The sequence below is a fragment of the Brienomyrus brachyistius genome, chromosome 14, assembly GCF_023856365.1.
Source record: "Brienomyrus brachyistius isolate T26 chromosome 14, BBRACH_0.4, whole genome shotgun sequence".
NCBI classification, from domain to species: domain Eukaryota; kingdom Metazoa; phylum Chordata; class Actinopteri; order Osteoglossiformes; family Mormyridae; genus Brienomyrus; species Brienomyrus brachyistius.
In genome coordinates, this window is record NC_064546.1 from 7,682,201 (window position 1) to 7,709,448 (window position 27,248).

Here is a 27,248-nt window from a genome sequence, read left to right on the forward strand (position 1 = left end):
TCTTTTGTGTTTTAATGTCCATGTTTGAAATTCCCTAAAATTTGCATACAATTTATTTTTATTATGTTTACAGTTAGCTATTCTGAGCTCTCAAATAAATTTTTAAGTTAATTAAATACAACCTTTTAGTTATTTGCTAAATAAAATGTGACTACAAGCTTGAAGGGTGCAAATTACCAGGGGTTGTATGGTAGTAAATTCATCTGATACAATCTTTTGATAATGTATAATATGTCTCCCTGTCCCACTTGGTATTACTCTGCTATACCTGGTACATCTTTAAACATAAAAACTTAAGTTAATTACATGATTCAGTTTAGGAATCATCGTCATCTAAATCTTAATACAGTACTGCAATTTTAATGATTCTTTCTTTTCAAAATGATCCAGTATACGTTTAAACTAGTTTAGTGTTTACTACCACTGCTTCTGTATGAGCTCTGCTTGCACTCTTCGAGCAAATCATAATCATTTTCATCCTTGCTGGTCAAAACACTCAGATGAGTTTGTGAGAAATTTATTTTGAACTCTTTTTTTTGCTTTATAATCTCACAATATACACTGTATATCGCAAAAAAAATCACATTGAGATATTTGAAATCTTCCAATATCATGCATTCCTCGTATGAACAGCTGCTACTGTTTTTTTTTTTTAAACAGAATGAAAGGCTGCAACTGTGGCAAGAAAACGGGCTAGCAATGAACTGAACACAGCTTGTCCCACACTAAAATCCTCCTAGCTGGAAAAAAAATCAACAAAACATTTGCACAGAAGGTAGTGTGATTGACTTCATTAATCCCAGAGGGAAATTCTGGTGTATACAGCAGTAAGAACATAGAGCACAGATGAGCACACATATAGTGCGAAACAGATGAGGTAGAAAGAGCAAAAAAAAGTCAACATAGTGGCAATTGATTTTATAAAGTACACAGTACACAAAGAAACTGGAGATGCATGCCTTCATCCAATATTATCATTCATGACTAGCATTGTCGATTTTAAGAAACCAGGAAGTCCACTCCTTTACCACCTCCCCGGGTGAAATTTGCTTAGTGCAGGGGTGGGCAATCTAATCCGTAAAGGATCAGTGAATATGCGGGTTTTCGCTGCAACCCCCTAATTAGATTACTACTGTACTCCTACCTCCTACAGTTGACCTAAAGTATATACTAAAAATCGGCATATACACCAGCCCTCTGTACACAAGATTGTCCACCCTGGCTTAATGGGTAATGGTGGGGGCGGTTGATGGCGCAACCCAAAAATGCTAGAGCTGACATATTTTATTTATCAATGTATCAATGACTTGATTGCACAGCTACACAGACATGTTCTTCTTGCATAATAAAAAAGTGAATACAAATTAATGTACTTATTTACAGTATATACATGGGATTAGCTACAATCAACAAACACAGCATTTACAAATCAAAGTATTTTTTACTCTTGGCTCTTTCACTTAGAGTATACTAATTTCTAATCCACAAAACAAGAAGGAATACTGGTGAACAAAGGGCTTTATCATTCCTGATGGCGAGGCTAACATAAAAAAATAATATTTTTGAATATTCAGAGAATCATCTTGCGCCTCACAGTTTTACAATTACTTCTGCAATATTCCTGGGAAGTTTGCAAAAAGATACATGGAATAAATTCCAAGAGGATCTGGCTGTTTTCACAAAACGGTGGGTGCAGGCTCCAGTTTCTCTCTCAGTTATTCTGTCAATGCATTTTTGGTGATGTGAAATCTGATCATGTGTACATTTTTAAGTGCATATTTTCATCCATATATCTTTGCAAAATAGTAATTACATTCATCAATGATCACAAAAGGATAATCAGAACAAATAATCACAAATAGATTGATCCTTTTCACAAGGATAAGCCTCTAATCATCTCATCCTTCTCTTTGCTCTCGCTATGCGGGGCAATTTCAGTTTTGGAGTGATCTGTGTCAGAATTTTGGCAGGTTTAGATCTTAAAACTTAGGACATGTCTACAAAGCTTGAAAAAGACTTGTAAAATACTTTTTGAGTTATTGTGCTAACGGGATCAAATATCTGAAACTACCCTTTTTAGGTATCACTATGTAGCATTGATTCAAATAGGCGGTGATTGGATCTCAAAATTTAATCAGTTTTGCTTCCTCATCCATATAATGCTGGTGCAGTTTGAAAAAGATCCATAAAATCACCGTGCATTCCAAAGTATCTGTAGTGGCGGCAGCAGCGGTGGCTAGTGCTAAAGCCATATGTATTCTCCAAAGTCCAGGGGATACAATTATTCTGTTAGACCAAAGGGGGGTTGGACAGACTTGCATTTCAGGAATTTTGCATGCAATGTTACATATGAATATATTGTAGTCAACCACAGTTAAGGGATCTATAGAAATATTGGCATTAAATACATTACCTCTGGGAGTCAGGTGAAGTATTTGACACTGTCAGTCCACAAATTATTAGTATAATAGTTGAAAAAACTGCCATGTGACCTGTATTGAGAAAAAAAAAATAGTGTTGCTCTTCTCGACATTACTTTTGGTCATATTTTATGTGGGCATATGAAGGGAAGATGAAAGATAAAAGGTCATCATAGATGGTGCTTTCACTTGTTTGGTGTACATACAAGCTTACCTAGTTAATCCAAATAAAGAGAAAATTAAAAACAACTGGGTTTGATTAGGGCCAACCTAACCCAGTACAAATCTGACAAACCTCTGGTCCTCTGTCAGAGAAAAGTTACTAGCACACTGGTTCTAAAATTATGCCAAGACTTCTGCAAAAAATTTGAAAATAATATCTAAGCATCTGGGACTGAATTTGGTAAAATAGTGATATTTTCCAGGAGCAGATGTACTTGCAAAATCGTCAATGGAATCACAAAAAACCCTGTAAGAATACCCAGAACCCTGCAGGCATTTCTCATCTTTGCAGAGATCACCATTCATGACTGCATCATTAACCTTTACTCCATTGCCTCTGTTTGCAACATAGAAGCATTTTTCAATGATCCTAGCAAGACATTGTGGATAGAAAATATACTGCTTACCTCATTTTACTCTGCAGTTTAGGTACACTATTTATTACAAAAAAATTTAGGAATTAAAAGATTAACACTCTCACTGTTATAACTTCAATAACATGTTATATTTTACATAATATTACATTCTATTTCATATATATGTGTGTGTGTACAACCCCTGGCAAAAAGTATGGAATCACCCCTCTCATTAGATGTTCATTCAAATGTTTAATTGTGTAGAAAAAAAACAAGAGCATACTGTCATGCCCTGCTCGTCGGCTCCTCGTCTGTGCCACGCCCCCGGATTACCCACGTGTTCTTTCCCGATTGTACCCAGCTGTGTCTGATTATTTTCAATCAGTCCTGTGTATTTCAGTCCGTGTCTTACCTGAGTCCTTGGTCCGTCATTGATGTTACGTGATGTTAGTCGGCGTGCCATGTTCCCAAGTCCGCGTCATTCAAATAAATCCCCGTTTGCCCTGATTCTGCCTGCTCGCCTGCTTCCTGCCCGCTCGCCCCGTCCGTGCGCCTCACCCGCAGACGCCGAGCGTGACAGAATGACGGACCAAAAAAGGAGGAAGCAAAGAAAACGGATTGTTCCAGAGGAGACGATCAGCTTAGGTGCCTGCTCGCTCTCAAGCCCTGGGCTCCCTAGCAAGGGTCGAGAGCCAGTCCTAGCCCCGGAGGTCGAACAACTCCAGTTCGGAGCTGGTTTTTTGTCCAGGCTCTGGGATCCTAGCGACGATGAGGAGGAGCTCGTTCTACTTCTGGACATTCAGCTGTCTACGGAGGACGAGCTGCCGCCCCATGCACAGCACCAGTACCGCCCCAAAGAACTGAGTACTCGGGGCGGTATCCGGGCTGGTGGAGATGCGATCCCGCAAGTGCCCCGGTTCTTAAAGGGGACAGCGATCGCGCCTTCGCTACCCAACTGGCCAGTCCCTCCTGTCGAGGCAAACCTCTTGCCTCGATCTGATACAGAACTGTTGGCGCATAAGTTCTTCGCCCTCCAGGACTTGTTTTGGAGGGTGATCGCAGACCCCGCAATTCCCAAGGGTCCCGCAGCGGCGCATCTCACGGCAAGACTCCAGCGAGGATTCGAGTTGTTCAACCACAGGTCGGGACCGGACGATCTCGAGCGCCTCGCGGAGGACCTACAGGAGCTACTCAATCTAAGAGAAGCTCCTGACCCCCTGCCGACGCAGCCGTTTCCGCCAACTACGGAAACTCTTTCTCTGCAGCCTGCTGTCACTACGCAGGTCCTTTCTCTACCCGCGGACCCAGCTTCCGTGCAGTCCCCACAACCTGCGCAGGTGCGCAGCCGTCTCCGCTGATTGATGCGGCCCTTAAGCCCGGGCCACTACCTGCGCTGCCGTCTGCGCAGCCTTCGTCGCTTGCGCAGCCACCCACGCAGCCTGCTGCTGCCCCCGGGCAGGCGCCCCTTCCGCCTGCTGCTGCCCCCGGGCAGGCGCCCCTTCCGCCTGCTGCTGCCCCCGGGCAGGCGCCCCTTCCGCCTGCTGCTGCCCCCGGGCAGGCGCCCCCACTGCAGCCGCCTGCTGCTCCAGTTCCTGACCGCGCTCCAGTTCCTGACCGCGCTCCAGTTCCTGACCGCGCTCCAGTTCCTGACCGCGCTGCAGCTGCTCCCGAGGCGCTGCAGCTGCTCCCGAGGCGCTGCAGCTGCTCCCGAGGCGCTGCAGCTGCTCCCGAGGCGCTGCAGCTGCTCCCGAGGCGCCCCCTCCGCCTGCAGCTGCTCCCGAGGCGCCGCTCCTGTCCATGACCCCTCTCCAGTCCCTTCTGCCCCAGTCCCCGAGGAGGTCCCAGAGGACTCCATCGCAGCTCCTCCCTCTCCGGAGGTGGAGGAGCTTGAATGGGACCCCTCGGGGACCCTGCTTGTGACTCTTAGTCCCTCACCTCGGCGACGTCGACCCCGACCTGGGGTCGGCATGTCTGTGTCCCGCAAGGGGAGGGGGCACAGACGCAGGGCTGGGGTCCCGCTCGCCCTGCCTCGCCTGCGCTGGGGCTCAGTTGGCGCCTGCGGGTCCTGGCCCTCCGGGTCGGCTGTCGCCTGCGGGTCCCACTCCGGTGCCTCGTCGCCCTGCCTCGCTCCCCCCTCCGGTGCCTGGTCGGTCGCCGGGGGGCTCCCCGATGGCGGCTCCTCGGTCGCCTGCGGGGCCCCCACCTTCGGCCCGTCGGAGGACGTCGCCGCCTACGGCGGCTCCCCCCCTCGCCTTGCCTTCGCCCTGGCCCCTTCCGGCTCCTTCGTCCCCTTCTCCGGTGCTCCCTCCTGCTCCCTCCCTGGCCCCTCCGCGGGTCCCTCGCCCTGTCTCCTCAGCCCCTTCACGGTCCCCTCCGGTTCCGGCCTCCCGGCCGCCTGCGGCCCCTCCGGTAGCCCCCTGTCGCCCGCTGGGGCTCCCACGGGCTCCCCTTTGTTCCCCCTCCTTCTTGCCCTGCTCTCCTGTCTTTGCTCCTTCGTCCCGCCCGTCTCTGCTCCTCGTGTTCCTCCTTCTCTCCCTGGGTTCCCTCTGTTCACTCCTGGCCCTTTTGTTCCGCCTGTTCCCTCCGTGTCCCCGTTTCTTGTCTGTCTTTCTGCCTTCCCTGTCCTTTGTCAGCTCCTGTCTCACGTCCTGTCGCTTGCCCTGTTTTGTGCCTCAGTCCTGTTTCCCGTCTCTCGTTGATGGTTCTGTTTTTTTGCTCCAGGTCCCGGTTCCCGTGTCCCGTCTTATAACTTGAATGACCTATTACATGTTATATTTTACATAATATTACATTCTATTTCATATATGTGTGTGTGTGTGTGTGTGTGTGTGTGTGTGTGTGTGTGTACAACCCCTGGCAAAAAGTATGGAATCACCCCTCCCATTAGATGTTCATTCAAATGTTTAATTGTGTAGAAAAAAAACAAGAGCATACTGTCATGCCCTGCTCGTCGGCTCCTCGTGTGTGCCACGCCCCCGGATTACCCACGTGTTCTTTCCCGATTGTACCCAGCTGTGTCTGATTATTTTCAATCAGTCCTGTGTATTTCAGTCCGTGTCTTACCTGAGTCCTTGGTCCGTCATTGATGTTACGTGATGTTAGTCGGCGTGCCATGTTCCCAAGTCCGCGTGCCATGTTCCCAAGTCCGCGTCATTCAAATAAATCCCCGTTTGCCCTGATTCTGCCTGCTCGCCTGCTTCCTGCCCACTCATTGAAATTGTCATTGAAATTTATAAAGACAACTGCCTGAAGAAAACATGCAAATTTCCACAATCATTAATGATATGGGGTTGTATGTCAGGTAAAGATATGGGAGACATGACAGTCATTACATCTTCTATAAATGCGCAAGTTTATGTTGAGATTTTGGACACTTTTCTTATTCCATCAATTGAAAGAATGTTTGGTGATGGTAGCATAATGGTGATTCCATATAATTTTCCTCAGATTTGTGTGATTCCATATTTTTTTCCTCTGTTTGATCTTTAAAACAGTTGTCAATGACTAAAGTTCTTTTTCTTTGTTTTTTTTTTTTTTTTTTAAGTGTTTTATACAGCCAGAAGTTTGGATTGTTGAGTGAAAATAGTTTTGTGGCATGTATGCGCTTGTTTTTTTTCTCTACACAATTAAACATTTGAATGAACATCTAATGAGAGGGGTGATTCCATACTTTTTGCCAGGGGTTGAATATTGCTTAATGTGGCGTCACCTGCAACCTTCCATTCCTTGGTTGAGAAGAGGCGGCATTATTTAGTTTTTTGGGGATGCTTAACTGGTCCTCTCGGGCCTTGCATTAAAGAAAAAAACTTCAAATTTCACAGATATGCATTAGATAGCAAAAGTCTAAAAGAGTCTGTATCTATGCACCTATATTAAGCACAGATTAAGGTGAGTTTGGTAAAAACCTGCACCTTCGCAGTAATTATTAGATTTTCTGAGGGGAATTCTAAATGTTTTGTTTAAAAAGAACAATGTTACTAAATTATATTAATAAACTCCTTTGCCTGCAATAAAATAGTCTATAATGCAGCACAGGTTCAGGCATTTAAAAGGTATCTAATAAGTGACAATGTCTGAGGTGGTCTCCCCTAATCCACCTGCTAAGCACGTTAGTCATCTTCACAAAATATATGAAATACATTAAATGGAATACATGAAAAGTAGGTAATAATTCTGTTATATTGTCCTGTCTTTTCGCTGTTTTTAAGTTGCTTCTCTCAATAGATATCATTTACAAAACTACACTAAGATTACTTAGTAATAAGATACTACTAGAATAGTTACTGTCAGACAGCCCTGTCACCCCTCCCCCCATATAATCCATAATTCTTGCACACATACCAACTTCTACAATTTCTAGAAGTACTGGATGGATCCGCTGGAAATGTGAAAGTTAATAACTGGGTTTTAACTGAATGCTTTGAGTCCTAGTTGTGACACGTAACTCTAAAACTATGCCTGTTAATTTATTCCACCAGACCAATTGTAACCCATGGACAGTGTTTTTTTCCCTTTGTGCCCATAATATTAGTACGCATAACTCCAGCTTTTGGCTTTGCAGGCATGTTTTCCTTTAGGTAAAAACATCAATCCATCCATTTTCAGAAACTGCTTCTGCTATTTAGGGTTGTGGGGGACCCAGAGACCATTCTCACACCTATCGGCAATTTGGTAACTCCAATCAGCTTCAGTATGTTTTTGGACTGTGGAGGAAACCAGAGTACCTGGAGGAAACCCCATGATAACAGGCAAACGCTACACACATGGAAGCCTGGAACACAACTGAGCTCAAGTCCCAGAGATGTAAGGCAACAGTATTAACCACTGCACCACCAAGCCCACTCCCTAGGTAGAAACACAACCAAAACATGAACACAATTTGAGAGCTCAAACTAGCAAACTGAGAGCGCAAAAAATTATGCTCCCCATTTTAGGGATTTTGTGAGTACAATTTAGTGTTTTATGGGCACAGTAAATTAAACTGTGTTACTGTTTAGTACATTGTGTACACAACATTTAAAAATTTCCCTGACCCTTCTATGGCTTCACATGTATAAGAACCTATTATGTAATATCAAACAGATACATTGTATTATATTCTGAGATTAGTAGTAGAGTTCATGAAATATTTTTGACATCACATTCACAAGGTCAAATGTACTCTACTTTCACCCACCAAGTGGCATTGCTTCACTTACTGTAAAGGGCAATTCTCTTAAACCTCCTCTCCTTTGTATAGTTCTTATGTTCTTAAAATTGTTCACACCCAGTTCCTCATCTACTGTATATATTATAACTAGAAAGTTGGAAACAGATCCTTCAAATGCTTTTTCAGTTATCGCTCTAAGAAGAGCAAGTCTGACAAAACTACCCTTTTCCTTGTTATCATTATGCAGCTTAAATTTTGGGGTGATCTGTCTCAAAATTTAATCAGTTACAATTCTGCAACCATAGAATGTGTCTGCAAAGTTTGAAAAAGACCCACAAAAAAGTTTTTGAGTTATCAAGCTATGAAGAAAGTGTCTGCGGTGGTAGCAGTGGACCGGCTCCAAAAACCACATGTATTCCCCGTCCAAGTGAATACAATAAAGATGAGCACCACAAAGCTTGCACAACAACAAAGAGTTTTTCATAGATTATTCTTGACCAAATGCAGTTACAAGATACATTGGTCAATCAGTTTTGTCAGAAGCTGACATTTTAGTTTATTTAAAGCTTGCATACAATTTTTACCATTTACTTGGTACTTCTACATAGCCACAGAATTAAGAAAACATAGGTAAACATTTTAACACAGTTCATTTGGTTTAGTAAACATTATCAAAGATGTGGAATTTTAAAAATTCAGGAGCTGCAAGATTCATTGTTATAGAATTACTGATAAGTCTTGATTGGAGATAAAATTTTCACTATGGTGTCCAAGGAAAAAATTGTCGTCTATTTCTGACCCAGCTGCGAAAGCTATGAATATGACAAGAACAAACAGAATTAAAACAAAATACCAATCAATGAACTACAATAATAATGGAAAATGACACATCAGTTTCTCCTTCCTTTAAGGCATTAAGCATATTCAAAACAAAGAAGTAAATTAATGCTTGTATTTCACCCACTTCATAGTACTGTTTATTGTTATATCACTACAGTTGTGGCCAAAAGTTTTGAGAATGACACAAGTATTGGTTTTCACAAAGTTTGTGGCTTCAGTGTTTTAGATCTTTTTGTCAGATGTTTCTTTGGTATACTGAAGTATAATTACAAGCATTTTATAAGTGTCAAAGGCTTTTATTGACAATTACAGGTCATGCAAAGAGTCAATATTTGCAGTGTTCTTTTTCAAGACCTGAGCAATTCACCGTGGCATCCTGTCAATCAACCTCTTGGCCAAATCCTGACTGGCAGCCCATTCTTGCATAATCAATGCTTGGAGTTTGTCAGAATTTCTGGGTTTTTGTTTGTTCACCCACCTCTTGAGGATCGGCCATAAGTTCACAATGGGATTAAGGTCTGGGAAGTTTCCTGGCCATGGACCCAAAATGTCGATATTTTCTTCCCCAAGCCATTTAGTTATCACCTTAGCCTTATGGCACAATGCTCCATCATGCTTTCGGAGGATGTTTTAGTACCACTCTTTATTCATGGTTGTATTCTTTATTCCGGGTGCCCCAAACAATTGGAAAAGGGATTCATCAGACAAAATTACTTTTCCCCAGTTATTAGCAGTCCGATCCCTGTACCTTTTGCAGAATATCAGTCCCCCATCAATTCCTGATGTTTTCTTGCAGAGAACTGGCTTCTTTGCTGCCCTTCTTGACACCAGGCCATCCTAAAAAGTCATTATCTTAATATGCGTGCAGATGCACTCACATCTGCTTGCTGCCATTCCTGAGCAAGCTCTGCAATTGCGGTGCCCCAGTCCTGCAGCTGAATCAACTTTAGGAGACGGTCCTGGCACTTGCTGGACTTTCTTGGGTGCCTTGAAGCCTTCTTCACAACAACTGAACCTCTCTCCTTAAAGTTCTCAATGATAAATGGTTGATTTAAGTGCAATCTTACTAGCAGCAATATTTTTGCGTGTGGCGCCCTTTTTGTACAAAGCAATGATCACTGCACACGTTTCCTTGCAAGTAACCATGGCTAACAGAGGAAGAACAATGATTTCAAGCCCCACCCTCCTTTTAAAGCATCCAGTCTGCTATTCTAACTCAATCAGCATGACAGAGTGATATCCAGCCTTGTCCTCATCAACACTCTCCTATGTTAACGAGAGAATCAATTAAATGATGTCAACAGATCCTTTTGTGGCAGGGCTGAAATGCAGTGGAAATGGGTTATTTCGGATTATGTTCATTTTCATGACTTTGCAATTAACTGCAATTCATCTGCTCACTCTTCATATCATTCTGGAGAATATGCAAATTGCCATCATAAAAAATGAGGTAGCAGGTTTTGTGAAAAAAATCAACATTTGTGCCATTCTCAAACATTTTGGCCCCAGCTGTACTGCTGATCTACTAGTCCCTGTTGATTGTCTTCACCGAAATTAGTATCACCTGTTTGACGAACTGAGCAGCGTTGAACAGCTCACTGCACCCGTAAAGCACTCTCTTCCCCTGTTTTGCCTGCAGTACAAAAAGAAAGTTTATTTCTGTTTAAACGCCGAGGCCTGCTGCTTTTTCCAAATGGAGTGGACACTGCATGCTATACAAGCTTTCTTGATTGTTAGGTGGAGGCTTTTAATCAGTAAAAGACTAATACACTGTATGGAAAACAAAGACTTCAGAAATTGTTTTGAACATCTTTTCTATTTACAATACAATTCATTGGAATGTTACTGATTCTAGACAGTGTTATTTATACCTCAGAAAATCAATTTCAGAATGTTCCTTACCTTTGCGTAGTCTACTAGGTTTTGATATTCTATATAATTGCCCCCTCCAACCACAAAAACAATAGCCTAAGAAATGGGGGGAGGAGATTATTATTTTTTTTTTTACCCAAAAATAGTATACATTCTTTTATACAGGCAATACTAGACTAATTAAGCTGTAGATAAGAGCATAAAGCATGTTCATTGAAAATATCTGAACAGGATATGGAAATTATTATAATACAATGGCATCAGAAAATAATTTCCAAGTGGATGATTATTCAATAGTTGATTATACAGGTATGGCGATATTTTTTCATACTAGCATGATAGATAAGTTAAAGGCTTTTGTATGTGAACATAGTCATTTGTTTTGGAAATAGATTAAAATGACATCATAAAAGCTAACCAGTACTGTTAACAGGAGTCTCACTGAGTTAATTTTGAATTAAACATGAGTCTTTGTAACCCTATGAATTTCACAAAGGATTGTATTTTATATAAATAATTCCTGGAAATGCAGGAATGCACACTGCAAAAGTTCTGAACAGCAGTATAATAGTAGTGAGACCCACCTCCTGAAAGGGGTTCTTGTTTCTTGGGATGGAACTATAACAAAAAACGTTGTCAGCAGTGGGCAGCAAGGTATGCACTACACTGGCTAAATTCTGTTAACAGTTATAATCACTCCCTACATAAATCTACTAACATCCTATAATATGGTATTTCAAATACTTTAAAGTTTAATTAAAGCAGAATTTTATACAAACCTTTTATACAAATTTAACTACAGCTTGACATTAAGCTTTATTAGCTATATTAGTCTACTTAATTGCAGATAACTTTTACAGTTTCCATTTCATGCTAAAATCTGAATGGCTTCTGATCAATCAGTTCCTTGTATCACTGTGAATTTTCCCACCTCTCACTTCCACGAAGCATCTTCGGATCAAAGTAGCGGTAATCATCAGTCTCCTGTTGAAGAGAGCAAACAGGAGTAAATAATGCACAAAGTACATCCTGGTTAATGAAGTCATACAACTGCTATGGTGACCACATTTAGTTATAAAATACTGCAAGCCCATCAGAGACAGCATGGTGCTTCAGTGGGTAGCCCTGTTGCTTCACACCTCTCTTGTTAGGGGCTCGAATCCCCCATCTCTGTATGGAAAAGCTTACTCGGTCCCCTTTAATGCACAGCGTGAATGTTAAAGTTATAATACTACTACTATATTTCTTTGATCAAATTATTGCATGCAGTATTGTGATATCCAAATGGGAAAACTGTATAAGCAAAGATTTTTTAATAAAGACCTATAATATTCTTTCCTGGTTGTAAACAACACAAAAGTTTAGGTTTTGACAAAGCACAGAATCCCAGAATTCAAAGCTAAAATCAAAACATTCAGTTAACATCTCATGGAGAAGCAGATGTTACCTGGTTTATGTAATTTAAAAAATGACATAATGGCAGATTGAGGGTTAGATACGATAAAAATACTGTAATTTGCAGTATTTGTTTTATTTTATTGACGGCTTATGTCTTACAATCTTAAAATCAGGGGAGGGAGAACGCATAGATTTTATTATTCAATACTGGTTTTAATGATTTAATGATGATTTATGCCTTCCCCCCATTTATTTATTTGTTTATTTATTTGCTGGACTTTAGTAACTGGCAAGGCGTGGGCATTTTCAGGTTCACGGATTACTAACGGTGCCTGGACCAATTAGAGCTAAGAAGTCAGAATATTAACTGACATAAATAGAGTTGCAACTCTATTTATGTCAGTTAATGACATAATTGCCCCCTGGCTGGGTGCCTGTACATTGGGGTTTACCACAGTGGACGAGAGGGTAGCCTCCCTTCGCCTTCGGGTCGGGGGACGGGTCCTGACTGTTTGCACTTATGCACCAAACAGCAGTTCAGAATACCCACCCTTTTTAGAGTCCTTTGAAGGGGTGTTGGAGAACGCTCCTCCCCGGCACTCTCTTCTTCTACTGGGGGACTTCAATGCTCACGTGGGCAATGACAGTGAGACCTGGAGGGGCGTGATTGGGAGGAACGGCCCCCCCGATCTGAACCTGAGTGGTGTTTTGTTATTGGACTTCTGTGCTCGTCATGGATTATCCATAATGAACACCATGTTCAAGCATAAGGGTGTACATATGTGCACTTGGCACCAGGACACCCTAGGCTGCAGTTCGATGATCGACTTTGTGGTCGTGTCATTTGACTTGCGGCCGCATGTATTGGACACTCGGGTAAGGAGAGGGGCGGAGCTGTCAACTGATCACCACCTGATGGTGGGTTGGCTCCGCTGGTGGTGGAGGAAGCCGGCCAGGCCTGGCAGGTCCAAGCGTATAGTGAGGGTCTGCTGGGAACGTCTGGCGGAATCCCCTGTCAGGAGGAGTTTCAACTCCTACCTCCAGCACAACTTCACCCATGTCCTGAGGGAGATGGGGGACTTTGAGTCCGAATGGGCCATGTTCCGTGCCTGCATTGTGGAGGCAGCTGACCGGAGCTGTGGCCGTAAGGTGGTCGGTGCCTATCGCAGCGGCAATCCCCAAACCCGCTGGTGGACACCGGTGGCGAGGGATGCTGTCAAGCTGAAGGAGTCCTATCTGGCGTTTTTGGACTGTGGGACTCCAGAGGCAGCTGACGGCTACCGGCAGGCCAAGTGGGATGCGGCTTCGGCGGTTGCTGAGGCAAAAACTCGGGTGTGGGACGAGTTTGGCGAGGCCATGGAAAACAACTTCCGGACGGCTTTGAGGAGATTCTGGTCCACCATCCGGCGGCTCCGGGCGGGAAAGCGATGCAGCATCAACACTGTTTATGGTAAGCAGAGTGTGGGGACTTGGAGGTGGACTTGCCTATCTCTGAGGGGGTTAAAAAGCTCCTTGGTGGCCCAGCCCCGGGGGTGGATGAGATTCACCCAGAGTTCCTGAAGGCTCTGGATGTTGGTTGACACGCATCTGCAGCATTGCGTGGACATCGGGGATAGTGCCTCTGGACTGGCAGACCGAGGTGGAGGTCCTCCTCTTTAAGAAGGGGGACGGCAGGGTGTGTGCTCCAACTATAGGGGGATCACACTCTTCAGCCTCCCTGGTAAGGTCTATTCGGGGGTTCTGGAGAGGAGGGTCTGCCGGACTGTCGAACCTTGGATTCAATTCGGTGTGGTTTTCGCCTCTATATTCTCAGCAGGGTTTTGAAGGGTTCATGGGAGTTTACCCAACCAGTCTACATGTATTTTGTGAACTTGGAGAAGGCATTCGACCGTGTCCCTCGGGGAGTCCTGTGGGGGGTGCTCTGGGAGTATGGGGTGCCGGGCTTCCTTTTAAGGGCGGTTCAGTCCCTGTATGACCAGTGCCAGAGCCTGGTCCGCATGGGTGGCAATAAGTCGGACTCGTTTCCGGTGAGGGTTGGACTCTGTCGGGACTGCCCTTTGTCACCGATTCTGTTCATAGTTGTTATGGACAGAATTTCTAGGCGCAGCCAGGGTGTCCTTCTCTGCTTTTTGCAGATGATGTGGTTCTGTTGGCTTGATCAGACCGTGACCTTCGGCTCTCACTGGGACAGTTCGCAGCCGAGTGTGAAGCGGCTGGGATGAGAATCAGCACCTCCAAATCCGAGACTATGGTCCTCAGCCGAAAAAGGGTAGAATGCTCTCTCCGGGTTGCGGATGGGGTCCTCTCCGAAGTGGAGAAGTTTAAGTATCTCGGGGGTCTTGTTCACGAGTGAGGGAATGATGGAACGGGAGATCGACAGGTGGATTGGTGCAGTGTCAGCAGTGATGCGGGCGCTGCATCAGTCTGTCATGGTGAAGAAAGAGCTGAGCGAAAAGGCAAAGCTCTCGATTTACCAGCCGATCTACGTTCCTACCCTCACCTATGGTCACGAGCTGTGGGTAGTGACCGAAAGAACGAGATCGCGAGTGTAAACGGCTGAAATGAGTTTCCTCCGCAGGGTGGCTGGGCTCTCCCTTAGAGATAGGATGAGGAGCTCAGTCATTCGGGTAGGGACTCAGAGTAGAACTGCTGCTCCTCCGCATCGAGAGGAGCTAGATGAGGTGGCTCTGGCATCTAATTAGGATGCCTCCTGGACGCCTCCCTGGTGAGGTGTACTGGACATGTCCCACTAGGGGGAGGCCCCGTGGAAGGTCCAGGACACGCTGGAGGGACTCTCTCTCTCGGCTGGCCTGGAAACACCTCGGGATCCCCCCACAGGAGCTGGATGAAGTGGCCAGGGAGAGGGAAGTGTGGGCTTCCCTGCTGAGACTGCTGCCCCTGCGACCCGACCTCGGATTAAGCAGGAGATGATTGATGGATGGATGGATGGATGGATGAATGAATGGATGGATAAATGGGATTTCCCAAACTCTCAGAATGGCTTGTCCACGAGAATCCTGTGACCACAGTTAAGTTAAACCTATTTGATATTCAGTTTTCTGGCTGAAATATCTTTCAAAAAACGCAAGCCAGGCAATTTTTGGTCACAGAAATACGTTGTCCATAGGCAGAGAAGCACACCAATCATTTTTGTATTTTGAGCCCTTTCATTATGTGTGCTAAATCATCTTCATCATCTTAATATCTACAAGAGGCAATCTCTTTTGAGTGGATAGCAACTCTTTCACACCCTCTGGTTTTCCAGATTGTATTTGTGGCAAATTTTAACAAATATTCCAGTATTTTCACGTGCACTACACATCCAACAGTTGTTGCTCATTTATACTCATTGGTGATGAATGGAAACTGCAATTATTAATAAAGATGTACAGAAATACAAAATCTGAAAATCAAGTGGTGTGCATAGTCCATTGCTTAAACCATACTTTATCTCATTTAGTTTTATAGGGGTCAAATCTCCCATGTGCTTAAGTTTAAGTAGTGTATTAGCTTGTTAGGACAATGCAGTTGATTGCATTATTATTTTATCAGCAATGCATTTCAGTCTGTGCTACTAATAATACTAACATTTTCACCATATCTGTTGGTTAGGCATATTTACTTGCTTACTTGCTAAAAAAGATATGGATTCATTCTTAAACACAATATACTTCCCTTTGTGTTCATTGTACATTAATTTAGGTATTCAATGTCTAAATATTTAAGTTTACAACCTTTAAGGTTGTAAGTTTAAATATTAGGTGTGATGAATCACGATTAACTAAAGAAAACTGCTATTTGATTTGTAATTTTTTTTTAATCAGTTCAGAGTCCTAGTCTGTATATAACTACACATAATCCAGTATGTAATGTTTACAGTACTCAGCACTCCAAAAAAAAGTTACTGCAAAAGACAAAGTAACAAAATCCAGATGAAAGGCACATTACAGTAAAATGTTATACAAGCCAAAGTCATGGAAGAATTTTCATTCTGCTTCAAGTCTCAGGGCTAGGTCAGGACAGAGAATGAGCTTTGGCAATTGACATTATTGTTTCAAGAATAGGGTTTAGCGTTTTTGAAATTCTGAAAAACTGAAAATACATTTTTGATTTGTTAATTTTAGAAAATGGAGCTTGTAGAAAGAAATGCAACGTGTCTTGATTTTGTAAATTGAAAACATCCTGTTAATGCTATAGGAACCTCTAAGTTTGGGCTTACTGCTTGTATAATATGCAGCATTAAAAAAAATCTATTTTTGTGAGCATATTGTATAAGTGAAAAGAATTTAACTTCCTGAAATAACTACATTTCCTATAACTTAATACAAACACAATGCCAAGTACCATATCATCTTAAGACACCCTCACCACAAAAAGTTCACCAGATTAAAAGTTCCCTCTGCAAAAAACAATCCAAATATACTTTGAAGCATTACTTCCTTTAACAGTTTGCTCCAAACAACAGAAATAGGTTTCTGCCAACTGAGAATAAGAATGGTATAAAATCTGTTGTCCGTAACATCAGCCACAAAGGCAGTTCATTTTTCATCTCCCTACCACTTGATATTGAGTCCTAAATTACTTGGTTTTGTTTTACTTGATAAGAAATACCTTGATAAGATATGCCTCTGCTAGCAGAGCAGTGAGGGATCAGGACTGAAACATTAACCTAGTGTCAACAGACAGGTGTGCTGATACAAACATGTAACAGCAGAGGGAGGATATGACTGGTATCCGGGCATGGCAACAGTGCATTGGATCGATGTTTGCAATAGTAAACAGCAAATCTTGCGCTGAAGTCAACTGCAAAGTGGATGAGTGATGCTGGATACCGAGCTGGATTTAAGGTATTCCAGGCTAAATGGAATTCACTCACTTACATTTAGCCCAGACTACCTTAAATTCAACAAGTTATCCAGCTAAGAAAGAAGTCCAGCTTTGTGATACAGGTCTCAGGTCTAACCAGGTTTGTGGTGAGCAATGCCAATTGATAACAATACATTACGAAGTATATGACACATACAAACACTGTAGCAACAAGTTCAAAGAGTTGTAAAAAGGGTTAGAAAAAAATTTACGTTTTGTTGAAGTAGCTTCATGTCACACTGAAAAAATGAGGAAAATCCAATTCAATTTCATTTAAATTAATTTAATCAAAGGAAAACAAACCCTTCATCAAGAAATAATTATTTTCAACAAAAACACGTGCCACGATTATTGGCACCCCAGCATGGTACAACCTCCCTCGGCCAGTGTAACAACTCTTCTCCTATAACATTTCATAATAGGGTTGGTGAAAACAGAGTAGGGCAAGTGTTTTTGTTAAAAATGATTTAGGTTTTTATTTAATTCAATTTATTTCAATGAAAGGTTAGATTTTCAGGGGGTGCTACCCGAGAGCACATTTAGCCACTTTCTCATTCCATTACGATATGCTAAAAAACACTGCTGGGGATCTTTCCTGTCTGCTGCCATCAGACACCACAATGCCTCCTCCCAATGTGCCACCCCCCACCCCCAGACAGAACACACCAGGAAGTGACCCATCACATAAAGTAAAAGGCCAGTGCTATCTGTTCATTAATTGCACATACACTATCACTAATTTATTATTATTATCTTTAAATATTTAATTCTGTAGTATCACAATATTCTGTTTTTCCACAATATTTTATTTATGTGATGTGTGCTCTTTAAATATGTTTGCAGTATGTGTTGTGTCTTTGTACCTCGTCTGTTTGGCAGTAGAAGTATATTTGTCTGTGCACCACATTCCTGCTGCTGTATGCGCCAGAATTCTCCCTAGTATCAATAAAGTGCACATTATTCTTAACTCTTTCTTTTCAATAAATTAGTCATTTGCTCACCAAATTTATTATTCATTGACCTACATGGCATGTCACTACAGTACGATGCTGCCCCATGCTACCCCCACTCAAGTCTCCCACCAAAGGTCAGCCTTCCTTTCTGCTGGCATCACAAAAACCTGCTCACATGCCATGAGCAGAAACACCAAACCATGATTTAGAAAAATTGGAGAAAAAGCAGTTATCAGCCTTGCAGTATTTTCCATCAGGTTATTTGTAGCATACAATAGGAAAGACACTGCATTGAAAACAAAGTGTTACTCCATAGATTGATGCATTTAACAGTGTAAAATAGCAATCAAGATAGAAGTGCATTTAATCTCAGGGTTTAAATGGCCTAGCTACATATACACTAAATGCTGAATGTGTAATTATCCCACTTTGGTCTGCTCAGATTCTGTAAGTTTATTTGAACTTTAGTTTGAACTAATCAGTTTTTTTTTGTTTAAAGCAGTTTTTTGGCAACCTCAAAGGAACACAATTAAAAATGTAATTGTAGTAAGAAAATTTTACCATCTTAAGAATATAATGCTTCTAGGGAAAAACTGACTTGACATTGATGTTACAGTAAAAGCTTAAGGACTGTATTGACTTTGACGTCTAGTATCAGTGACACATTTCCCTTCAGGCTGTCAGCACCCTCAGTGATCAGCCTTCCTGGTCAGAAAGGCACACTGTGTGGAGGAGCACACACACTCACCGGGTTGGATTTCATGTCCATCAGGTTGTCCAAAATGCGTGTAACAGGCAGGTTCTGTTAAAAGCAAACAAGTAGGAAAACAAATATATTTAACAAGAAATATACAAAGCTAACTTTTTTTTTTTTTTTTTTTAAGTTATCCAGCCTGTGCTTCATGACATAATTCACTCACTTCCCAGTGAGTTTACTGCTACAGGGGACTTGGTGCCCTTATATAATGTTCTAACTACACACTTCATTCTACACAAATGATGAAGATACTGTGAGGACAGATATACTTACATGCTGCTTCAGCACCAAGTTCTTTACGCCCTCCATCACAAACTGGGAGCCTGTGTTCATAACCATGGAGAAGAGGCTGTTGGGAGAACAAAGTAGCTCTAGACATGCTTTGTGTACATTTATATCACTATTCAGGATGAGTTAGGAATCGTTGATTTTAAGAGAGAGTACTTAGTGGGAGGCCCTGTAGGAGACATACAATGGATAAAGCGCTAAGAACCTGCATGGATGGAACAATAAGAAAGAGCTTAATACAACTGGCCATTCTCCAGCCATATTGGAATAGGCCACAGTGTTATTTTTGTGCTTGAATGTGTCGTGCCACTTTGGTATTTCACTTTATTTTTAGATGTCACAGATAGTGATGAAGTGTAACTTGAGATTAATATATGGAACAATAAAAAAGGTAATTAATATAATGTAATATTTTGAGTACTTCAGAATCCCTCATATACCTAGGCTAGAATAAGATATATATTTAATATATGCAAGATGTATTAGTAGGAGGTGCTGGAAAATATGAATTCATCAAAGGGACAAAAGAAAAATCTTTTTCACTTGTGCAATGTGAGAACTTTTTATTAGACCAGGATTTGGTGTCGCCAGCCAGAATGTGACGGTTGGAAGGTTTGGAAAAAACCCTTTATTAATCTTATTATTAATCTTAGGTGGTTTTACTGTTTAAATTGCAGCTTCAAGTAATGCCTTTGCCTTTTATTTCTATGTAATAATTAATTCACGGCTAATTAATTAAAGTGCACAGTAGGAACAAAAACCAACATACCACAAGGCCTGTAATTGCCAACTCCTATGTTAGTTGCTAACAAAGGTAGCATCAAAGGTGATGGAATTTAAGTAGCTTTTTACCCCATTGGCTTCACCCCGCTGTTCCCGTAGTTAGCTGGTGTGGCAGCCATCTTGGTGAATGCTCTGGGGTGTTTAAGAAAAGAAAAAATACAGGGGTTACTACCTTCCCAACAAATCACTTTTCATATCTCATCGGTCTGCAGACCTGGGTTTGCAAGGGGGCATAGCACCCTCAAATTAACAATTTGCATCTTCACATGGAATTCAATCAGTCCAAGACTGTGACATGGTTGTAGGGATCATGCTCCCTCGTTAATTTCAGATGCACCTTTAGTGATTTTGTTCTGAACCTGGCACTGTCAGATTGTTATTTCTTTATTTTTACTGAAGTTGACTAGAATGGAACTACAGTAAAACCTTGGATTGCGAGTAACTTGGTCTGCGAGCGTTTTGCAAGACAAGCAAAATTTTTTATAAATTCAAACTTGATAAACAAGCATGGTCATGCAATATGAGTATTACATATACGCTTTGTCTGCCTAGTGTCACGTGATCACAACTCAGCTGATAGTTCTGTTCTCTTGCGGCACGGGATTGTGGTTAATCGTTTCTCATGCTCAGTCTCGGTCTGCGTGCCTCACTTGTATAGTCAACATTTAGTAGAAAAGCACCACCCAAATAAGGCTGTAACCGTGCGAGCGATGAATCAATTTAATGATAAAGCAATGTCACATTTCCGTGAAATCCAAAAGGAGGCAAAAGCAGCTATCATTAAATAGGTTCCTTGTTAAAGTCGCACAAAAAGAAAAAGATTCCAGTGAGCCAACAGATAGCAATGATTCTGTTAGTTATAGTGAAAGTCATCCTACAAAATAACCCTCCTCTTCTCCTCTATCTCGTCTCCCTCACACCATCCATGATTCTTTCAAAGGTAAAGTGCAGGTTAATTTGTTTTATGTATTTTTACTTTATATTTTGTATTAATCATTTTTATATGAATATTTTTGGGTTGTGGAACGAATCATCTAAAATTTCCATTATTTCTTTTGGGAAAATTCGCTTATATACGAGTGCTTTGGATTATAAACACATTTCCAGAATGAATTATGCTCGCAAACCAAGGGACCACTGTATTGTGGTGTGTCTTTTAAATGTAATAGTAACATGCGACATGCAACTTGTAATGAGTGACATATAACAACATGTAATAAAAGATAACTCAGAAAACTTGAATGAAAAAATAAACAAAAGGATTACTCACTTCCACTGTTTTATGTAGCTCAAAGGACTCAGATCACAGCCAGCATCCATCAAAGCCTTCTTATACTGATCTAAGTCAGCCTGAAATATGAGAATATCTAGTCATTTACACAAATTATGTTAATTGCTATAAAGGCAGTATCTGTATATCCTACACTGGTTTTCAGGGACCACAGCCCTGCAGGTTATAATGACATTTCTTATGACAGCAAACAGATATTTAATTGCAAAAAAAAGTGAAACAAGATAAATTAAAAATGGCTCCCTCGATGGTAGAGTTCTTCAGCAGTGCAAATTGTTTAAAGCACTTAACACAACGCGCATAAACTTCAGCCATGTATGACAAATTACACTTTTCCAAAGAGTAGAATATTAGCGTGGAGTAACCAGGTCAGGCAAGATGAGAAAAAAAAAACAGAACAACATTTGGAACAATCCCCCCCCAACTCCCACTGTCAAAGCCTGACCCAAAACAGAAGAGAAATGACCCCATTGATCATCGTGACAGTTAGGAATGGGATGATCCCTATTTGGTGTACTACCAACAGTTCATCAAAGAGACAGCCTTGATGAGAATGGATATAATACTCCATAGAGGATTGTGGTCACAGAGGAGGCGGCAAAGCAGTGTACAAAAGCACATTTAAGGGTCACCCATATTTCATACTCCCAAGTCACTAGAGTTATGCAATACAATCAACAGAGAAATTGTGGCTAGGTGGATAACATTCAATGAAAGGTCCTGACATCTTTAGAACAATGATGCATTATATGACTTCAAACATTATGATACTTGGCCATGACATCAGAAGTTTCTGAAATACAAACTATGTTTGTTCCATGGAACAATGAAGCTTTTGAATATTGTCTGTAAGTATTCAAACCATTCCTTGTTCATTATCTGAATATTTTTGAATATTAAGTTGACAGTGACCTATAAGGTTTGACTTTTTATTTTGATCAATGCTTTCCAGTTTTATTCTTGATCTGTTTAATTAAATTGTGTGCATTCTATATTGCCCAACTACAGATGAAATGGCAATCCAAACAGTAAAACTGATCATTTACAATAGCAATTTTGATAGCTTCCCAATTATAATCTATCATTTGATTATTCTGTAGGGATGTTCTACATTTATATGTAATAAATTGTGTCATAAAAGTTGTGAACACACACTGCGGGATGTGAGCATTTATATAAAATTATGTCCGAGAAAATTATTTTGGCTTTCCCCATTGACTTATTTTCAACAATGGCATATCCAAGTAATTGTAATCCAGAGATCTTTGGAAACACAAAACAATGGTGAAAGGCATCTTAGATATACTACACACACATCACAGGACAAAAGTGCAGTATACATTGTATCAGATGTTTTGACGGAAGGATCCCTTTTTCTCTATCTAGGTGGTTACTTGTATTCCTTTGTGTATGTTTTAATTTTCATATTTAAAAATATAATTTCCATTATTATATTACATTTTTCATTTACATAATTTACATAAAAAAATTCTGTTTTGCACTCTTTTGCACTATGACCAATATTTTCTGTCACATAACAGTAAGAACTGTAACTGATAGACTTCCTAGAGTCTAGGAAGTCCTAGAGGGGCCACGGACATTTTTTTTCTGAGCGCATTTAAAAATTTTAAATGCTTCTAGAGATTTCTGGAGTAATAGGAGTTATTTTATCATTACAAGTTTTCATGATATACACTCACCTCTGAAGGCGGCTGCTGTGATGTAATGTAGAAGATCAGAAAAAGCCTCATCTTGTCCTCAGGTGTTCCCGCTGAAATAAAAAGAATATATTCATACAACTTACAAAATTCACATTTAAAATCTTTAGAGACACACAAGGTTTTCTCTGGCATTTCACTAATCTGCCCCAAATCTAATATAAATTTCCCATTTTAAGGATATACATTACAAAGATTGTGATCTTAGTAAAAATAATGATTTACACATTTCCTGATATTTATTAAAACACACATTTGCATTTCATTAACATGAAGGGGGGCAATAATGTAAACACACTAGAAGATTATACATGTGCAAAGATGATACTATTAACACAAACCAATAGAGGGAGAAATTGGAACACATTCAAGGGGCATGGACATGACTTAAAATGAAGGGAAAAAAAAAACAATTTTGCTCTGGGGCTGAAACTTACTATTTATGAAGTATTTGGCAGGTAAAAAGTGTAAAGCCAATAATAAAGGGACAGATAAAATAATACATGGAAAAATGAACTTAATAATTAGCCAGTCAAGGAAGAAATGTTTGCCCTCCAGAATAAAAGGCATCACTGAATCATATCAAGAGGGTATTAAATTTTCTTTTTTTCTGGGAAATGCCTCCCACTCCACATTTAGTAATTCCCAGTTCTATCTGCTATTCAGCTGTCCACAACATCCCCTGTGCTCAGATAACACTAGTGAAAGAGTGCATGCTCATGTGTGTTAATTTGAGTCATCAACAGATACAACAGCGCTCAACAGCTGGAACTGAGACTTGAAAGTGTTTGTGTGAATCCCATGTTTGTGTACCATAAACCAAACAAACTTTTTGGTAAGATAATGATCATATAAAGTCATTAGATTTGCCATGGACAGACAAAAAGTCAAGTATGACTTATTTTAGAGTTACCTAAAGACTTCAATGATAAATTAAGACATTACTTTGCTTGTACGTTTAACAAACTTACCATATATGTGCATTTTAATTATAAGCATTATACATAATTTGGCACCACTATTGTTACCATTTACTTTAGAGCACATATATAGCTCTAAGACAGCTGTGGTGAAAATGATACTTTCACACATTAAAGATATATTAGAAAAAATATTAATATTGCTGAGGAAAATTAAAGCCGAAAAGAATAAACATCACATGAAATACACTGGAAGCATCTACAGTTACTTGTATATAATTATCTGTTTTAGCATGCTAGTTTTATTCTTTTCTAAGAAGAAGATAGTTGCACATTTCACCCACTTGAAAATGAGAGGATGCATTATAGTGCATGCCTACCGTCCGGGTCACTGATGATATCCAAAAGAGACTTGTCTAAGGTGGACTTGCTCATGAGTTTCTCTTCGTATTCAAAGTATAAGTCCAGTTTACGGGTCTGTGAGTGTTTTGAAAAATCCAAATATTAGTTATTTATATGCATAAATATTACTGAATTATGTGATCATTGTAGGTTTTCTAGAGGGTTCTCAGGTATAACTGGGATGTGCTTTAAAACCAGTATTAAAGAAACCCATATGAAATCAATATTAAAACTGGCAATTACAGCAGCAGTATATAGAACGCACTGCTGAGAATAACGTGAGACACTAACACAATGTCAATCACTACAATATTTCTCATGTCATTATAGTATTGACTTGGTTTTCTGAGGCCAACATATTTTCCACATTTTGTCTGCATTTTGTCAACCAAGGCACACAGCAAAAATCCATTAACAGAACAAAACTGGCTGCAGACCAACATACTAGCTACATACTGTTAGACTTTTAATTGACAAAAAATATTGAACAAGGTTTTTAGTTGACAAATGAGTTTATAAACAAGCATTGTTAAAAAGTTTGCTATACTTGAATGGTGATTCAATGGCGCGAGCACACACACGTAAAGACAGCACATTGGACTATCAAAAGGAAATGAAGAGTTTTGCTCTCCAACCTTAATGTGGTCCAGCACAGCAGTAGCTACATTGGTATGAAGGTCGATCAATCTTTTCTTTTCCAGCAGCTCTGGTAATGAACTGATTAAGAGAATGTTTAATTATGCTCAATTATCAAGACAAAGACAATTATCTGGCTCAGTCACTAAAATGTTTCATCCAAGGCAAGGGAGAAGTATCATCTGTGGCATAACCTGCTTGAGACAAAGGGTTTTGTGGCAAAGTCAACTTACTGGCATTGTTGCAGGTACAAAGGAATATTACAATTCAATAAAGATATAATGGTGAACTGTCAAGTCTGTGCATCGACTGTAGCTTGGAACTGAATGAGGGGTTAGTACTTCTAATGTGGCATGCATATCCCTATAGTGAACAGTGCCAGTGAAATCTGACCCCTAAACCCAGGATTTGCTGAAAATGCACCTATCTTTGGTCAATTAAAAGAAAACAAACTGTGATATTCACACAATATGACCAAAGGATTATTTTGTTTTATGTTGTAAATTATGGTGTTATAACTTAACAGCAGTATTTTACCTGACAGCTGAAGTCAGTTTGGCTGTATTGTCTGACAACATGCTGATGGCTCCCTCATCCTCTCCTTCTAAGCCCTTTGATTGGGGGAAAGCATCAATAGTTACTAAAATAAACATTAAATTTTAGATATATATATATAATTATTTTATAACAGACACCAGATTATGTGGGAAAGATGCAAAAAAATACCCTGACCCTTAAGGATTAAATGTTAGACAATGTTGGCAATACTTTCCTGGAAAACTCAAAGGACTGTATTTAATTTATGAATAGTCTAAGCTAATTTTGAAAATACAGAAACACACTGTTGCAGGGCAACAGACATATTGCTGCTATCATGGGTAATGTTAGAAGTACTTTGTTTTTAAATTACGATTCATCTGAAAATTATAATTAAAGTTCTGTTCAGAAATCCAGTAAAGCAGGGGATAAATGCATAATGCACAACTTTTATCATGCGTAACACCAAGCAGGAATGGAATGTTGCAAGAAATACAGAAAGTATTTCACCTATAATATTTTCTACAAAATTAAGTTAAAATCTGGAATTTTTATGCACTAAATTATCAACAGAATTTGCATAAAGTAAATTTATGCAAGGTCCTTTGTACTTTTAACGTATAGTTAATTATTAAAGAATTAAATTGCACCAATAATAAAATGTATGTTTCTACCTAAAAAGTTAAATAACAGATAGATCATTTTAACGACAAAACTTCCAGTTGAACCGCACTCAAATTTACTGCATGGCAGACCAGTGGAATATTAGTTACATAACTGTTCCCAGAGATGATTTGAGGGAAAAGAAAATAGCAGATGTATTTTGGATTCAATTATCCATGTTATGATCCATATATCTGTGGGACCGGAAGAAAACCACTGATATTCCCCAAGGGGAAAAGAATGAATAAATCAGACCCTGTCACTGTTTTCCTTCCAATCATAATAGCAAATTTGGTAACACTGTCTGCAAAGGGAGGTGCGTGCTATCTATTATCACAGATTTTCCTGTGAGGATGAGAGCTGCCATTTCCGGTCAGCAAAAGAGGTAGGTGGGTTCAATGATGAAAGGGCCATTCTAATTTATTAAATTTAGGACCAAGGGGAAGGATTTTATCAATGGAAAGATGAATGACCCATGGAATGTGTGCCTGAGTATGTACAAATACACAGGATGACTCTTTAAGGTTGTTAAATACACAGCAACATTAAAATTGATTAAATTTACCATGATGCTTTTGAGCCGCTTGACCTCATCCTCCTGGGCCCGGTATGTGTCCAATTCCTGCTGCACAGACTCAGCCACCTCAGGAAATGGGCTGCAATACATTAAGAAAGCTACCTGCAAATCATCCTTAGAAGAATATGTAAGTATGTACATACTAATGCTATAACATAAAATTCACCTCTTACAACTATTTCTGAGTCAATGTCTGTAAAACAAAACCTAAAAAATAAGCACAAATTCAGATGAATTCAGATTCAATTCAAATTGATATTACAGCAAATGTAACACAACACCAGAAATGGTAGCTTCCGGAAGACAATGTGCTTTCGAGTATTTTTATACGAAAAACATTACTTGAAGTAGTGAGAGTATTAGCAAGAGTAGCATGAGCCAGAGCAATCAAATGAAATAGGCCCTATGACACAATGTCCTTCTGTAATACCATAACTATAGTAAATCCTTAGACCTAAATGAGTGACACAGAAATGACTTTGCACAGAAATTTCATTGTTCATTCTTGGACCAAGTTTGTTATTTAAAAATCTGAGAAAAATAATAATTCTCTTATAATGTTCTAGGGCATTTTTACACTAGAATTCCATCCACAGGTAA

At 40.4% G+C, this 27,248-nt stretch overlaps 1 protein-coding gene across 2 annotated transcripts in view; it reads right to left on the minus strand.

The window, feature by feature from the left end:
* Positions 1-8,780: 8,780 nt before the first annotated feature.
* scfd1 (sec1 family domain containing 1) overlaps positions 8,781-27,248 on the minus strand; it is a 35,120-nt gene continuing 16,652 nt past the window's right edge. For both annotated transcript variants that reach the window (XM_048974941.1, XM_048974940.1), the window contains exons 12-25: positions 26,637-26,727; positions 25,409-25,482; positions 24,871-24,952; positions 24,214-24,310; positions 22,896-22,966; positions 21,175-21,254; positions 19,974-20,036; positions 19,107-19,182; positions 18,825-18,878; positions 11,791-11,843; positions 11,444-11,477; positions 10,890-10,955; positions 10,552-10,620; positions 8,781-8,959 (exon numbers count right to left, since the gene is read on the minus strand). In XM_048974941.1, coding sequence (XP_048830898.1) covers positions 8,936-8,959; positions 10,552-10,620; positions 10,890-10,955; positions 11,444-11,477; positions 11,791-11,843; positions 18,825-18,878; positions 19,107-19,182; positions 19,974-20,036; positions 21,175-21,254; positions 22,896-22,966; positions 24,214-24,310; positions 24,871-24,952; positions 25,409-25,482; positions 26,637-26,727 — 934 coding nt within the window. In that variant the 3' untranslated portion in view covers positions 8,781-8,935. The remainder of the gene's footprint in view (positions 8,960-10,551; positions 10,621-10,889; positions 10,956-11,443; positions 11,478-11,790; positions 11,844-18,824; positions 18,879-19,106; positions 19,183-19,973; positions 20,037-21,174; positions 21,255-22,895; positions 22,967-24,213; positions 24,311-24,870; positions 24,953-25,408; positions 25,483-26,636; positions 26,728-27,248) is intronic.